Source organism: Triturus cristatus, chromosome 5_1, assembly GCF_964204655.1.
Source record: "Triturus cristatus chromosome 5_1, aTriCri1.1, whole genome shotgun sequence".
In the NCBI taxonomy this organism is placed as follows: domain Eukaryota; kingdom Metazoa; phylum Chordata; class Amphibia; order Caudata; family Salamandridae; genus Triturus; species Triturus cristatus.
In genome coordinates, this window is record NC_140587.1 from 1,012,501,982 (window position 1) to 1,012,519,674 (window position 17,693).

At 47.5% G+C, this 17,693-nt stretch overlaps 1 protein-coding gene across 1 annotated transcript in view; it reads right to left on the bottom strand.

The window, feature by feature from the left end:
* Positions 1–17,693, bottom strand: part of SLC6A19 (solute carrier family 6 member 19) — a 793,248-nt gene that overhangs the window by 259,301 nt on the left and 516,254 nt on the right. Inside the window, exon 9 of the mRNA XM_085606111.1 lies at positions 12,016–12,220. Within this exon, the coding sequence (XP_085462237.1) occupies positions 12,016–12,220 (205 nt within the window). The remainder of the gene's footprint in view (positions 1–12,015; positions 12,221–17,693) is intronic.

The window sequence follows — 17,693 nt, forward strand, 5'->3', positions numbered from 1 at the left end:
CCTTTGCCCACGCACATACACGTCTTGTCATCAGAGCAACCAAAGCCAATCCCGTAGCAGTAACATGACAGATCAAAGGATTCTTACTTGGAATGTGCGCGGCCGCCGCACACATTCCCGCCGCTATGCAGTATATTCCTATCTCAAGAGGCATATCATCAGAATTGCCCTTTTGCAAGAAACACACTTGACACATATTGAGACATCTAAATTGCAAAAGGTGGAGGGGCCGAGCATATGCCACAAATGTATCCTCCTGTGCTCGGGGTGTACTAGTTTGGATCTGCCCAAACACTCCCTTCCTGGTGGAGGATGTGGTGACAGACACGGACGGCAGATACTTCTTCTTGAAGGGGAGATTGGAAGGCCGACATCTTCTATTGGGTAAAATCTATGCCCTCAACGTAGATCAAGACACATTTCTGAGATTGCTCTTACCAGTTTGGACTAAATAGTGTGGCCTACCATGGCTGATAGGAGGGGACTTTAACAGTGTCATGGATGTGGGTCTGGCTAGGTCCTTCTCCCTCCTCAGCTACACCACGGCATCTACTAACACGTCTACGCTGAGGGACTGGTCACAGCGCTGAGACTTGGTAGATGTTTGGAGGCGCTGCAATACCATGACGCTGGTCTATTCATTTTACTCCGCCTCACACACGTTACATGTCCAGTTCGATAGATTCTTGGGCACACCCAATCTGCTCCCCTCCGTCGCAGACACTGACTATCTGGGTCGCATCCACTCAGGCCATAACCCTCAATTCATAACACTTGCTTGGGATCAAGATGCCCCCGGGTCCCCACATGGTGTCTGCAGTCTGCAATGCTGGAAGACGCCTCTTTCCGTGAATCACTTGGTGTGGCTATTATGGATTATTTGATGCACAACACAGACACGGCCATGTCGGCCCTGGTGGAATGGGATGCATTAAAGGTCCCACCTCAAGGGCACTGCCTAGGAATGGGAAGTAGTATGAGACGTCAAGTGGAGGCTGAGTTATCACTAGAGACGCGTGCCGCAAATTTGCCCTCATGCTTCTCGGCACTGACAGATGTGCGTAAAGCACACACGATGTTGGTTGAACAACTGAGATGCCTGAATTACTCGGCACACTCAGCGAGAACACACACAAAGTCTGACCATTGTTGGTCACTTCTTGCCTGGCTGATTAAACAAAGCCAACTGACAAGTCCTATCACTGCACTATTGTGTCCTGACGGCATACAAGATACGCACAACATGAAACACATAATGAGATGGTCCTCCACTTTACGAAATTATACCAGTGAGCGCTGGAATTATCAGAGCTAGATATTAATAACTTCCTAGATGGCCTTGCTTTCCTCAGACTGACTCCGGATACGCAAATGGAACTAGACACTCCAATCACACCAGACGAGATACGAAATCCAATGCGTGCTTTAGCTTCGGGGAAGGTGCCGGGTCCAACGGTTTCCCATCCAAATTTTACAAAGAGTACGCAGACCTCCTGGCACTGCAACTATATTGGTTATACGCAGAGGCATTACAATATGGACAGTTGCCTGCATCTCTCACTGAAGTGGCATTAGTCACTCTGCCAAAACCCCACACAATTAGGATCGTATCGCCCACTGGCGCTACCAAATGTATACTATCATATACTGGCGGGAGTACTGGCAGGAAGGCTGGCCTCGTTGTCACCTCAACTGATATTTGTGGGCCAGAACGGGTCCGTTCCGGCACGTAACGCCTCTCAATTTACGCAGACTATTCCGAGTTACCAGAGGTGCACTGCACACGCGGCCCTGATTGGGGTGTCTGGTGCTTGACCTCGAAAAAGCTTTTCACACCATTGAGTGGTCGTTCCTTTTTAGTGTACTGCAAAGATATGGGATTGCCCCGTACTTTTTTTGTCTACTCAGACTCTTATATGATGAACGGACAGTGCGAGTTCAAACCAAAATTTCTATATCGAAGCCATAAGGATCTGTGGGGGCACCAGACAGGGTTGCCCACTCTCCCCGCTAATCTTCTCACTAGCCACTGAGCCATTAGCAATGGCCATACGTGCCTCTGCGAACCACTGGGGTATCCCGGTAGGGACAGACACGCACACCATATCGCTATATGCAGATGATATTCTGCTGTATATCAGGGATGTCCAACACGTGTCGAAAGACATACTTAATACTCTCAATCTTATTGCAAGAATATCGGGCTACGTGTCAACTGGGGGAAATCATGTTTATTCCCCTTCACCCCCACACAACAGATCCGTGCCTGGTTGTCTGTGATACTCTGGTAACCTGGCAACCGACCATGTTTCGGTATCTTGGAATAGGGTTTTACCACACTGTTAGACGGCAACCTCAACAGAGCGGTCACCTCCTTGGCGTTGCAGATAGCATTCCGGAAAACACTTAGCCTTTCGTTGGCGGGGAGAGTGGCACTCCTTAAAATGGTAGTGCTCTCACGGCTTCTGTCTCATTTAACTAACTTACCACTTTATCTGCCTCTAACCTTTTTCCACCCACTGGAACGCATGGTTCGTGACCTCATATGAAGCAGGTCGCGCAGTAGAGTGGCGCTCGTGAAACTATATCTACCCCATAATCAGGAGGGATTGGCCATGCCTAATCTTAAACACTACTACTTAGCATCCCAGATACAGCTGGGAGCCAGGTGGACGGCGAAGTTATGCTTAGCGTCACAGCTGAGAACGCACCCCCATTCGCCTTGGATACAATGCTTCAAATATTCCACCTCTGCACTAGATTACCCAGGTCTCTACTAGTCCAGGTGGCCCACTGTTGTTTAAGCCGGGCCTATTCCTCACCAAACAAGTTACGCCATATGCACCAGCTGTTCCATTATTGGGAATGCCCAGGGGAGATGAGGATGAGGCCAGTTGACCTTGAGGCCTGGCACGAGGCAGGCATCCACACGGCGGGCGATCTCTATAGAGACGGCACACTCATGTGTTATGAGAATTTAACCCAGGAAGAGGGTGTCATGCAGGGCCTGTTTCTTAGTCATGCCTCCTGGGTCAACACACTGCGAAGACATTGGGGTGACATCACACATGAACCATAAAAACATCGCATTATGCAGTATATACACATCATGGGCACAGGGTGCCACCTCACGAGATGGTTTGCGGCTGCACTATGCATGCAGACAGCAACAGATTTGGCGCACCTGGGAAACCACTGGGAGGCAGATTTGGCATGTCTGTGTACATCCAGAGAATGAAACATGATAGCCCTACATTAGGCCCCTGGAATGCAAGGTTCCGTCTGATTCAATATTACATACTACACAGGGCATATCTCTCCCCAGACAAAATTAACCGCTATTTCCACAGACAAGATGCGTGCTGACCACGTTGTAACCTCCACAACGCCGACATCTTACACTTGTTATGGCCGTGCCCCACACTGCAACACTACTGGGGAGCAGTGGTAAGGCAATTATCTGCATGCACTGATAGAACACTACCAAGCACATGGAAGGCCTGCATACTAGGGGTGTTTACCAGAGACAAAAAAGACAGAGTCAGCACCAGATTTCTGGACCTTGGCCTCGTGGTGGCTAAGCATCTCATCACAAGGTGCTGGAAAGCAAGCGACCCTCCGTCCCTGCAGGCTTGGTCCCATTCCATGCTCAACTAGGCTAGGGAAGAAGGACTAGCCGTTTACAGGGAAGATACCCTGGGCCTACGTAAATTCCCAATCTCCTCCAGTTGGGATACAATACTGGTGGCACTCCAATTAGAACTAGCACCAGAGGGCAATACTGACACTCCCAGCGAAATGTAATCCGCTCAAGCACAAACATGCTTGCACAACATTTTGATCTACACAGTAATGATGCTCTTGCACGCACACTCTGCAATACGCATAACAATGCAATCAAGCGTTTCAGGACAATGAAGGTGTTTATTCTAAGGCAGTGAAGCACCGCGGGTAAAATTGAGAACCCTCTGTTAGTTGAACCCCCCTTATTGCAGTTTGAGTTTTCTTGTTGGGTCCATAGACCCATGATGTGAAGCTCCACTATAATGGTCAGCATGGACGCCTGCGCCTACATAACAGATGCATGGGATGGAAATTGTTATAATAACGCATAGCAATTTTTCCAGTACTCATGGCTGTTTGATACATGTATGGGGGTCCCGCCCCTTCCTTTTTCTTTGGCTGAATTGTAAGCTGGTATCCGAAAAGCATGGACTCTGTCTACCCCTCAATGCAACTGTTTGTTCAGAAGATACGGTCGACACGGAATGCCCTTACTGTATGTAATTGTCATACCCTTCTACTACAACAATACTCATGAATGGAAGAAAATGTCTCATGTATAGCAAAGAGAAAACAATAAAAAGAATCAGATAAAAAAAAAAACAGTGCAGTTCCAAGTTAAATGTACAAAGTCAGCATTGTCAGATGCACACTTAGGGCAGTGGTGTGAGTGAGCGTGAGGGGTCACATCGCACTAGGGCTTTGGGAGAAGTGTATGCTTGTTGGAGGTACTTAGAGTGAAGTCGTCTGTGCCTGCGGATTGCAGTAGAAGTGCTAGGTTTTGTCTGGAATAGAGTATCCCAAGTTGAATTCCCAAACACCCATGATGTGAGGGCACGCTTTGGGTTTAGTGCTAAGCAGGAGTGCTAACAGTGGGAAACCAACCTGGTACTGTCAGTAGTCGTTATCACTAAAGTTAGTGGAGGGAATTCTGCGGTTCTGCAGGATAAGCAGGACATTTTCACATAGAATGATGTGGAGGCGGAGGCAGACAAATATGTTCATGGAATAGGTGGCCCCGCGGCCTCCAATGCAGTGCGTATGTCTACTTTGCCATTTGTGAAGAGGTCACCCATGGTGCATAGTTGGTGAGCCGAAAGTGGGCCCTGTAACAGTGCCTCCTGGGTAGCTGGTAGCCATGGATTATTTATGACCGGGAGGTCTGAGAAGTATAAGAGGTCGGTGCCTTGGTACCTACATAGATTGGACCATGCCCAGCATGTCGTAGAGCGTGTGTGTATATCTGAGGGTTCACGCGGCAGTCCATGAGGTAGAATCGAAGATAATGGGAGCTGCTCCTCCTGGTCCTGCTCCGGTTTCAGGTATGGGAGTCTGGCATCTCGGTGATAGCAGTAGTAGGAGAAATGCCACTGTGCTACCAGATAGTACAATCGGAAATCCGGCACACTGTAACCAGCCTTTGCATATGGGAGGGTCAGCTTCTCCAATTTTACTATGGGACGACGGTCGGCCCACATGAGAAGGGTCAGAAGGTTGCGCAAGGTGGCAAAGAAGGAGGTGGTTAATACCATTGGGATGTTTAAGAACAGGTAAAGGAAGCGTGGGCTCACTATAATCTTATAGATGGCAATATGCCCCTCAATGGATAGTGGCAACTGGATCCATCTGTCAATCTAAGTAGTAAGTTTGTCAAATGCAGGGTCATGGTTCACCTCTTCCATCGGTCTGTGAAGTATTATACCATGGTATTTAGGGGGTCAGTACACCAGTGAACAGGGTATTCCAGTGCACAGGGGACAGTTGCGTTAGTGAGTGGAAAGAGTTCAGATTTACTCCAATTTATCAAGAGACCAGAAAGTGCCCTTTATCATATTATTTCTCAGATGATGGGGGGAGGTGTGTGTGTATGGGGGGTCCTCATACACATAAAAGGATATCATCAGCATATGAGGATGCCAAGAGTGGTCCTTTGTGACATCGTAACCCTTTGTGCATATAGCATTCTTGTAAATGTCGGATCAGGGGATTCAGGGCTATAATAAAAAGCAAAGGGGAAGGAGGCATCCTTGACAAGGGACTCTTGAGACAGGGAGGCATCAGGGAGTTGATTGTTCACTTTCAGACAGGCCATAGAGCTGGCATATAGAAGCATAATGAGGCCACATAAGTCTCGGGTATGTTTAATTTAGTCAGTGTCGCCTTTAAGAATGACCACTCCAGGGACTCAGAGGCTATTTCAGCATCAAGGAGGGCAACTGCAGCTGGGAGAGTCGGGGAGATTTGGTTAAAGACCGCAAATATAGTACAGAGATTAATGGTGGTGGAGCAATGTGGCACAAAGCCAGTCTGGTGGGGGGAGATTATATGCTCCATGAGTAGGGCAGGTGTGTTGCAATGACATTAGCTAGTATTTTGTTGTCATAGTTGAGGAGGAGCAAGGGCCTGTATGAGGTGCAGAGGTGGGCTGTCTTATCAGGTTTAAGGAGGAGAGTGATGACTGTTTTTCATAAGGTGGGCGGGAAAATGCCATCCTCAAGTGCCTCAGCATAGACCTCTGAGAGGCGTGGGACTAAAACATGTTTGAGGGCCTTGTAGAAGTTACCTCATGAGGCCATTTAGGCCAGGGGTCTTAGACCCTCCCAAAACATCACCTGCCTGTGTAATTTCCTCACGTGTGATGGAAGATGTAGGAAGGTGGAATCTGGTAACGCCACTTTTTGACTGGTGTTTTGCTGGTTTTAGACTTAGTTTGACTGGGGTTCTGCTAATCAGGACCCAAGTCTATCTGCTTTCTCCCTAAAACTGATTGCATGTACTCTAGGTACACCACAGATTGGATTCTGGGGTACCCTTATAAGTCCCTAGTACATGGTATACTATATACCCAGGGCATAGGTACCCCAGAGGCCTCTCAGGGGCTGCAGCATGTATGATCTTGCGGCCTCTCCATTACCACCGAGTTGTGGGACCTGCCACAGGAGCTTGGATATGGTTAAGGCCCCCAATACGAGACAACCTGGTCTTCGGGGGGACGCTAAGGAGCGCAAGGTTAACATTAAAGCCTGCCTGATTAATTGTAGATCTTTGGTCAGGCATGCCACGGAGGTGTGGTCCCTTCTTAACGATGGGGTCTGGGACCTAATATTCTTGACAGAAACCTGGATCCAACCAGATACGGTGACTTCAATTGCATTAGCTACACCGTCTGGCTTTAACTTCTTTCATGCCGACCGCGAGGGCGGGAAACGAGGGGGCGGAGTTGCTATTATCCTCAAGGATTCTTGGGTGATGACGTCCTCGGAACCACTGGTCGAGCTGGGCATTGAAGGCCTCAACTTCTGTATCCAATTCAATCCGTCTTTTGCCCTGGCGGGCATTCTTATTTACAGACCCCCCGACTGTGCCACCCCGGCCCTGCTAAACTTATGTAGTCTGATTGCCCAAAAATCAGTAAAATACACAAATTTCCTGGTTCTTGGGGATTTTAATGTTCATGCGGACACCTCAAATTGCACACAAGCAGTTCAATTGATATCTGCTTTGGCAGGCGCTAACCTCACCCAACAGGTCTCTTTCCCCACGCACATAGCAGGTCACACCTTTACCTCTCTCACTGAGTTAGTGATGGAGAGTCCTGTCCCTTTAACATGGTCTGACCATTATCTGATCCCTTTTGGCTTTCCCCTGCTAAATGGAGGACAAACGGAAGGCCCCCGTTGGACGCTAAAGAGAAATTGGAAAAACTTGAACGAGGCAGACTTAAGTGCGGCCTTGCAAGCCACTCGTCCCCACCTATTTTCTGATCCGAATGCAGACGCAGTCTCTATTCATAAATGGATTGCCTCCGCAGTAGACGAGGTGGCACCGGTTACAGTAGCTAAATCTACGAGATTATCCCCGACTGCCGCCTGGTTCTCTTGTGCCCTTAAACCAACAAAAAGTAGGTGCAAAAGATTGGAACTCCAGTGGAGAGTGAGCTACTGCGACTCAATCAAGGCATCCTATAAAAAAGCTCTAAAAGACTACCATAGGGACATAAAAGCAGCTATGAGAGTTCACTTTATAAATCGCATCCAGAATGCAGACCACTCCGGCCGCGAGGTTTTTAAAGTAGTCCAATCCTTTTTTAACCCCAAGGAGCTGGAGACTAAAGTAAACCCCACCCCAGCCTTGTGTGGCAAAATAGCCAATCATTTTGAAAACAAACTTTTAAAAGTCTATGACTCCTTTGCTCCACCAGAGCCTACTACGGTGTCGGACAAATCCCTAATTGCACCAGGGGCCCCTGGGCTTCTCAATTTTACCCCAATACAATCTCTGGATGCTTTAACTGCTATCCAGAGATGTCGCTCAGGCGCTCCTGACGATCCCTGCCCACCAAAACTTTGAAAAACAATAGCTAACCCTTTGGCGGATTCACTATTGCAGTTATGGAACTCCTCGCTGGATACGGGCATTTTCCCGGATTCATGGAAACATGCAACTCTACTGCCATTAAAAAAGAAACCTAATGGCGACCCAGACGATCTCAGCAATCTCCGTCCCATTTCCCTACTCTCAACCCCAGGCAGAATGTTGGAGAAACTGGTGCAGCACCAATTGACCTCTTTCATCGAGCTTAGAGGGGCCTTACATGACACACAATCAGGTTTTAGAGCCGGTTTCAGTACAGAAACCGCGCTCCTTGAGGTTGCTGAGTCAGTTAGGTGGGCAATGGACTCAGGTGATTCGGCAATGCTGGTGCTACTGGACCTGTCTGCGGCGTTTGATACCGTGGACCATTCTATACTGATCCAGAGGTTACATGCCGCGGGCATTGGGGGTAAGGTTCTAGCCTGGCTGACATCCTATATGAGCGGCCGCACGCAGAGGGTCGCCCTTAAGCCATTTGAGTCTGATCCGAGACATCTCTGGTGTGGTGTTCCACAGGGTTCTGCCCTGAGCCCCCTACTCTTCAACCTATATCTCGCGCCGCTCTTCTCTTTGATCACCAATTGGGGTGTTAAAGCGATCTCCTATGCTGATGACACCCAGCTGTTTTTCTCTTTTAAAGAGCAGTCGGCGGAGGCCTTTATGAACTTTAAAGGCTGCCTACGGGATATTGCGGTCTGGATGAACTCAAACAAACTCAAACTGAATGCGGGGAAGACCGAGGTTTTGTTCTTCGGTCAGGGCAGTGCCCCTGATGCAGAGCTGTGGTGGCCAGTGGAAATGGGTCCACCGCCCTCCCCCGCTAAATGCATCCGGAATTTAGGGGTGAGATGGGAGACAGATCTCTCCCTCTCAGCTCAAATCCAGCAAGTCTCTGCAACTTGTTTTAGTAAATTAAAAAACCTAAGGAAAATTCTGCACTGCTTACCTGAAGACTGCCGTAAAACGGTAGTTCATGCAACAGTCACTTCGAGGCTGGACTATGCAAATGCCCTGTACCTTGGCCTTCCTAAATATGCGATTCATCGACTCCAGATAGTACAGAATGCGGCTGCAAGACTGGTCTGCCGCCTGCCTTTTCGAGACCATGTCTCTCCGCATCTTCTGAGACTACACTGGCTGCCAGTAGAGAAGAGAATCATTTTTAAGGCTATGACCCTGACCTACAGGGCTCTAAGTGGCAGGTGCCCGAGCTATCTGGAAGACAGACTACACCCCTACAAACAGTCCCGCGCACTGCATTCTAACGCCCAAAATCTGCTCCACTCTTTCCACTTTAGGAAAGCCCGTCTGGGGGGTAGAACCTTCTCAGTTAGAGCGGCCACACTGTGGAACTCCCTGCCAGGTCACCTTCGCCTGGCTAACACAGAACTTGTTTTCCGGAAAGCCCTAAAGACCTGGCTGTTCAAGTCAGACTAAGATAACAGGGGTGGATGTTGACCTTTCTTTGCCTGTGCTATTGCCTGATGTTTTCAGCGCCGGGACGCCCCTGTTCGGGGTAGCTGTCGCGCTTTATAAGCTTCTGTATTATTATTATTATTATTATTATGCCACCCCTGGGAAATGACACTACAGGTCTGCTACAGCAGCCTGTGTAAGGTGGTGTATGCACCCCTTACTTAGATATAGGTTCCCTATATCTCTCCATATCACTGCACATGTAAACCTATCAGTCACCCCAACAGCAGGCCTTAACAATCCTGAAGGCAGGATGCTGGGTTTAATGTGAGAGGGTGCCCATGCATGAGCAGAGCCCCCATGCAGCCTTCGGAACCTTTATTCCGGGGTTGTTTGTGATGCAACCAAACCATATACTCGTAAGTGCATTATAACCTCGCGGTAAATGCTAACTTTGGAATGGCTGCATGGAAACATGTCGTGCTTGGTGTCATACACCTTGGAATCATACCTTCACATCAGTAACTGGTGTGGGAGGTATGATTCCACCCTACAGTCCTGTCGGCTGCGCAGCGTGGCCCACCCCATCAGCGGCGCTGACGGGCCCCCCACGGCGGAAAGCCAGAAGGAGGTAGCAGCAGAGCTTCAGGCCTTCGGAGGTGGGGGGGGGCTTCACCGCAGACAGTTGTGCCGGCGACGCAGCACGGCCCACGCGAGCAGCTGCGTGGATAAGCCCCATGGCAGAAGACTAAAAGGTGGCAGCGGCGGGGCACCGTCTTCAAAAACGTCAGGGGAAGGCCTCACCACAGGTAGATGTGTTGTCCGTGGAACGCAGACGGCTCATCAGCGGCACGGATGGGTCCTTTCCGCGAGTCGGTCCCTGCTTGCGCTGATTCTGCCCCTCCGGCAGATGACAACAGTCGCTCCACCGCTGGGCCAGATCCGTAATTCAGCTGGAGCACCCCACCGGCAGCCAGGTGCACATAGGGAACCCTCGTCTGCAGCACCGTAGCACAAAACACGGGTGAAGATCGGAAGTCATTTGGCGTTCTCTGCACCTCTGCCGTCAGGCGCAGCACTGGCCTCACAGCTCTGTTGTGCGCATAGCTCACTGTGGGAAGCTGTAGGCGATAGGAAGACAGTGGCTCCACAGTTAAAACTTTGAAATCTAGCTAGTGGGATGGTTGATGGCGATTACGAGTCTGGATGTACGCTGGATTGCAGGTGTTGACGCGGAGCTATCCTAGAGTGTGACCACCATATCGGTAGTCTTGGCCATGCCCCTCCAAATGCAAAAATGTATGTAATAATCTTGCTGCACCTTTATACAAGTCTGTAATCTGATATAATTCTTATTAATACATACGTATGAACAATTCAAGAGCTATCAAACTACAATAAAGCAAATGTTACTCAGTATATATGTGCAAACAGTACCAAATATAACATGCATTTATAAATGAGAAATTTGCATGCAAATAAATGAATACTTGGGATATACGAAACACAATAGGAGATACATAAGCAGATCATATCGCTGGGGCTGCCTCCAAACTGGGGCACCCACATAATGCGCACAAAGAAGTTGGAGGGTTTGGCACTTAGCTGTTGTTAGCATTGCTGAGAAGTATTCAGGGACGAGACAAAAGGGAAGACCAGACCTAGAAACTTCCTCACCTAGCACAATATAAACTGCAATCCTACCCCTTCTCCCTACCATCAATCAAATAGGGGTGCCCAGGAAAAACTAATCAGCTGCCTTGTGCTAACAAAAGTCCTAATAGAATTTCAAAAGGTAACCCTGTTGGCAGCCTCCCCACTTCCGTGGCTTAATTACGACCCTTCAACCACAGGAATTCAGAAATACAGAAAATACACTTACAGTGACTAGGGAAGCTGTCCTCATCCACCATACTGGGCCATGGTAAACCAGGGGCATCCAAATTAGACCCGACTGACAACAGTATTTATATTCAGACACTCAAAGCATCCTACTATCACACATGTGCTAATTTCATATTAAACATGCATAAGCACTTGACTTGCAAACAGAATTTCATAGCAAGGATCTGGGTTTCACAAAATAGCAGAACACTAAACAAGAGTAGTCAGTAGGCTACACTCTCACTGACGCAGATAAAAATGGTCTACTCAACTACATAAGATCATAAAATCACAAAACACAGTATGGTGCCACCATCATCTTTTGTGCATTCATCAACAAAGTATATTTGATTTATAAAATAATAACTTAACCCCTTCAGCGCGGCGCGTATTTCCGCGCCACGCTGAAGATTCCGTGCGCGGGCGGGGCCATGACGGAACGGTTCCGTCATAAGCACAGCCCAACCGACGTGCATGACGGAACCGTTCCGTCAAGCGCGTCGAAGGGGTTAAAGACACACATCATGTTTAACTTTGGAAAAAGGAATATCTACGTACCTGTAATAACTTCCTTAGGCCATTTTTTAGGCATAACTTCTAAATCCATGAGTGGCACCAGAACACCTTCCATGTTGCCAAACATGGATGATAGACCCAAACAAAAAAGCATGATGAAGAAAAGGATGGACCACAGTGGTGCTATTGGCATTTTTGTGATGGCTTCTGTGAAGACAATGAAAGCCAAGCCAGTCCCCTCAACACCCTGTAGAGAGAGAGGGAAAAACATTACTATTTGGAAAAGAACATGAATGAAAGGAAGTCTAGCATAGTTAAGAAATTGCTGAAATAACATACCAGAGAAATTAGTAATACTCACCCCCCATGCACCAACATAACCAGGTAGTGGACACATGGTAAACTTTCGATATGATCTGTTGGCAGATTACCTCATTCTAAGGAAGGCAATGTGCCATTCCTCTGTCGCCCTGACAGTGTTTACACATGGATTTTTGTGGTGACAATGGCAAGCCCTTGTCTCATAGTAACAACATGGGTTATTAGTTAGCGAGGATGTTAGTCCCCCCAAGTAAGAAGTCTAAACATTAGTCAGGTCCAACACACACGTTCGATAATTAAACCTGGGCTCAACCTCTGATATCTAAGGCTCACAGCAGACAAGCTTAACTTAAGAAACAGTGTGTAAAGTATTTAGCAATGCCAAAACAACAAAAAAGTCAAAAACAACGCAACACAAATCCCACAATATTTTCTTAAAATAGAGAAGAAATGAACAAGAAAGGCAACACCAAAATCACAAATCTAATAAGGGGAACCAGAGATATGTATACATTTTTGAAGTTATAGGGTTCAAAGTGCAAGAAGTCACTGTTCGTGGTTGACTTAGACATAGCTGCAATGTCCGGCCAACTGTAATGGTGTTAATTTCAGATACACCAATCAGGTTGTCCCAGTAAAAAAATTGACTTTTTAACTTAGTCTGTGAAGTGTAAGTCGAAATCCTCCTAAGGGGCAAGGTTGCAGCTATATCCTACAAATTCCCCTTGATGTTAGATAGCATTTGGATGCTGTCCTGATGAAGATGTAGGTTTTGGCAGGAAAAATCAAATTTAGTACCTGCCAAAGTCCTTTGCAAATATATTCGGCACAATGTGTTCCTATAGCAACTTATGGGGTAGGCATATGGGGCTTGGTTGACTTAACTACCCTCCAGAGGGCGGAAAATCGATTGCGTTGGAGAGTATTGTCAGCACCCGTGTCAACCTCTAGCTTTATTTGCCACAATGATATAGGATTAGACTTTCTGAGCGATTTTATTCATAGCCGGACAACTCTCTTGGGGCTATCTATCTGGAGCTCAGAAGAAACAAAATTAACTAGAGAGATAGTTTTAGACAGTTTGGCATATGATATGGGTCTTTTGATCCCCTGGATAGCGTAAGCCAAGAAATCCCAGGAAGCCATTTGATTGGCTGATATGTTTTTAGACAGAACGCCGCGGGCAGCCCCTGTCAGAAAGCAAGTACAAGTCTTGCTGCTAGAGCGAGTTAAAGAAGAGAGGTTGAGGGCTGAAAGACAAAAATCAAGTGGTAAGCATTACTTATACCTTAATCCTGGAGCCGTTTCTACCAACCATTGGCAAAGTACTAATACGAGTTGGTAAAGGCTTTTACTGTTTCAATCAATCAATCAATCAGGCGTTTGTTAAGCACGACTACTCACCCGTAAGGGTCTCAAGGTGCTGGGGGTGGGGTGCAGGTTCCAGTCCATCAAGGAGGGGGTCCGTCGAAGAGCCAGGTTTTGAGGTTTCTTGTGAAGATGGGAAGCAATGTTGTCTGCCTGAGGTGGAGCAGAAGGGCATTACAGGCATTGGCCGCGAGGAAGGAGAATGAGCGGCCTCCCGATCTGGTTCTTCTGGTGCGAGGGACCACGGTGTAGGAGAGCTGGGCTGATCATAGGGTCCTTTGGGGTGAATGGAATTTGAGTCGGCTGTTCAGGTATGCTGGTCCGGTGTTGTGGAGGGCCTTGTGTGCGTGGGTGAGCATCTTGAAGGTGACTCTTGCCTTGATGGGGAGCCAGTGGAGTGTGCGCAGGTGCTGGGAGATGTGGCAGTGTCATGGCAGGTTGAGGACTAGTCTTGCGGCGGCGTTCTGGATGTTCTGTAGCTTGCGTGTGAGGTTTTCGTTTATTCCGGCATAGAATGCGTTGCCGTAGTTGAGTCTGCTGGAGACCAGGGCGTGAGTGACGGTCTTTCTGTGTTGAGGGGGACCCGTATGAAGGTCTTACATAGGAGGCGGAGGGTGTGGAAGCAGGAGGACGAGACGGAGTTGATCTTGCGGTCCATTTTGAGCTCGGAGTCTAGGATGATTCCCAGGTCGCATGCGTGGTCCGTGGGGGTGGGCGGGTTTCCGAGGGCAGGGAGATACCAGGTGTCGTTCCAGGTGTAAGGGTTTGGGCCCGTGATGAGTATTTCCGTCTTGTTGGTGTTTAGTTGTAGGCAGCTGTTTTTCATCCATTTGGCGACGGCTTCCATGCCTTCTTGAAATTTGTATCTGGCGGTGTTGGGTTCGTAGGGAGAGGATGATTTGGGTGTCGTCTGCGTATGACACAATGTTGAGTCTGTAGGTTCTGACGTTGGGGGCGAGCAGAGCCATGTAGACGTTGAAGAGCGTAGGTCTGAGGGAGGACCCCTGAGGGACTCCACAGGTGGTTGGTGTAGGGTCAGAGAGGAAAGGGTGCTTCCGGGTGGGTATAGTGAAATATTTTCTTTATTTTCCGGCAGGACACCAACCCCAGCTCAACTCTAGTGAATGCCCATGCACTAACTTACACAAACAAACTATGGTACATCTCTTCTTCTGTGAATATTATGAAATGTATACCAAAAAATTCCTCATACCATTTTAAGCCATAGGAATCTATGGCTTTGTATGAAAGCATATAATTTTTTACTGGCATTACCAGCTGATGAAATGTGTCGATATGTGTGATTTTGTTTCTTAAAGCGGCAGTCCACTTCAGGCGGTCACTGCTTTTAGATTAATTAGCATACACCCTTATGCATCAAGCCAAAATCCAGTCGGTAAAATACCGATTCCTTATTAGCTCCCGGTATTAAGTAAAAAATACCCAATCCCAATGCATCAACCCAAAAGCAGAAATCGGTATTTAAGGAATCCTTAAATAGCGATTCTTTAAATAGGGATTCCTTAAATACCGATTCCTTAAATAGCTCTTGCATTTAAGGAATCCCAAAGTGAGATTCCTTAAATGCAATGCATCAAAGTTAAAAAATTAGCGATTTCGCTAATAAGGGGAGCAAATTACCATGAAGATGAACTGCATGGTAATTTGCAAAAACTGTGAAAAATGCACTTTTGTGCATTTTTCAAAGTGTCATGTTGCGCACACACATGCCCTTAGAGCATGTGTGTGTGCAACATATGTGCACATATCATTTTCAGGGGTGCAACAGGGTGTCCTTTTGACACCCTGGCACCCTTGAAAGTGCTCCAGCTATTAGCGATTCGGTAATACCGAATCGCTAATACAGAATGGCTTTACATTCATTCCTATGGGCCTCCAAGCCCATAGGAATGAATGGGTAGGTATTCCTTATTACCGATTCGGTATTACCGATTCGGTAATAAGGAATGTTAAGGAATCGCTATTTGAATAGCGATTCCTACATGCATAGCCTTTTGCTATTCCTTATTAGCGATTCCTTATTTTTCGCTAATAAGGAATCGCAAATGCTAATGTTGATGCATATGCCCCATAGTGATGAATTAGCACCTGCCTCTTTTTTTTGTTCATCTGAGCCTGCTTTATTTAGATTGTTGGTCATTAATATCCCAAACCTGATGATTTTCTGTATTTTATTTGCTTGTTTTTAATAATTTGTATGTATTTAATTGCTATTTTGCACATATCCAGCATGCTTTTATGGCTATTTGAGGCTAAATAAAAATAATTCTGAATCTGCCTGCCAAAGTTGTCTCGTCAGTTGGATATGTTTTGTACCTTTGCCTCGTCAATATTTCTACCTTCAGGCTTATGCCCAGATTAACAACACTTTCACATTTTTTTTTTTTAAACCAGTTTATTGGGTTTTGCATTCTCTAGTTACATTCAACATCAGTGTCATATTAGAGTTTCATGCGCTATGTCACATTACATCTCAAGATATTTTAAAAGGGGATTACAGATAAGCAATAGTAAAGAATCGATTGTATAGTAAAAGTTTAGGGGTTCTGGAGAGAAGCAAGTTCTCCACCCTGGGGAGATGGATCTACCTGTGATGTCATCGATAGGTGGAAAGGTGGGGGTGGCTGTTGAACTTGGGATTGAACTATGGGTGAGAAGTTGGGAGTGGGAGTGGGGGTGGGCATGTGCTGGTCTATCTTTGATGGCTATGGTGTGGGGTGTGTGTATTTTGTCATTATGTAGGGTGAATTTGCTTCCTCAGGGGGTCTACCAGGGCATCTGTGTGTGTAGTGCTGGGGAGGTTCTGTAGAGGTGGGTGTTCATTTGTGTACGCAGCTGTGGGCTCCAGGTCTGGTGCCCCAGTTAAGGTTGGTGATGTCGTGGGTGGATGGGTTGTTATCATCTGCTGTCAGAAACTCTGGAGGAGTGTGGCCCATTCTGTGGAGATTTGGTGGCGACGTATCCCTTGTACCTCCTCGTATCTTATTGCGTCCTCCTCTGCCATACCCCATTTGTCTACCGCTCCTGTCCAGGCTGCCAACAGGGGCCTTGTCCGAGCGCGCCAGTGCATTGCAATACCTCGTTTTGCTAACAGGAGGGCTAGTAATGCAAACCGTGTTTCCACTTTACGGTGTTTCTGGCGTCGGGTCACTCCTAGCGCACTTGTTTCCCAGGTGGCCCTGTCAGTGAGCCCTGTGATCTCTCATAATGTGTTGTGGACTGTACCCCAATAGGGCTGTAAGGTAGTGCAATTCCAGAACATATTCTGGAATGTTGTGTTGGGGAGCTGGCATCGTGGGCTGAGGAACTGTGTCTCGGGGTAGAAGCTTTGTAGTCGTGCTGGCGTTAATTATGCATGGTGCAGGATGTAGAATTGTATATTTTTAAACTGTGGGTTTTGGGGATACTTTCTTGGGATACTCTAAAGCGTATTGTCACTCCTTGTCATGCAGTGGGTGCCCAAATTCTTCTTCCCATTTCTTTCTAAGCTGGGTGAGTGGTGCGGCTGTGAGTTTTCGGATGGCCATGTGATTAAATGGCATCCTGGGCCCTTGGTTAGGATGGTATGGAGTACCGGGTGTGTTGCGGGTTCCCCCTTGCACAAGTCCCATGTCTATCGCCAATCCGAGACAATTTGTCTATGAAAAAGGAATTGTCCATGTGGGAGTCCACTTTCTTCCGCTATATGGTAAAATGTGAGGAGTTAGCCATCTGCAAACAGGAACTCTGTCTCAATAAGGGAGTTTCTATCCATACCCGCATGGTCTGAGCAGTATAGTGACTGCTGCCTCAGGGCAATCCCACCAGTGGCAGTAGAGGGGTATATAGCGGTTTTCCACAGGATAGGTGGTGGATCCGTAGCATGCAGGACCTGGCTACTACTATCTGTATGGGATCTATTGACAATGGTCGGGTGCCAGGTAGGAGTAGACGATGTAGTGCTGGTATCAACTGGGGCCCCGTATCTAAGCCTGTCCCTTCCAGATGGCATCCCGCTGTCCAGCAAAATA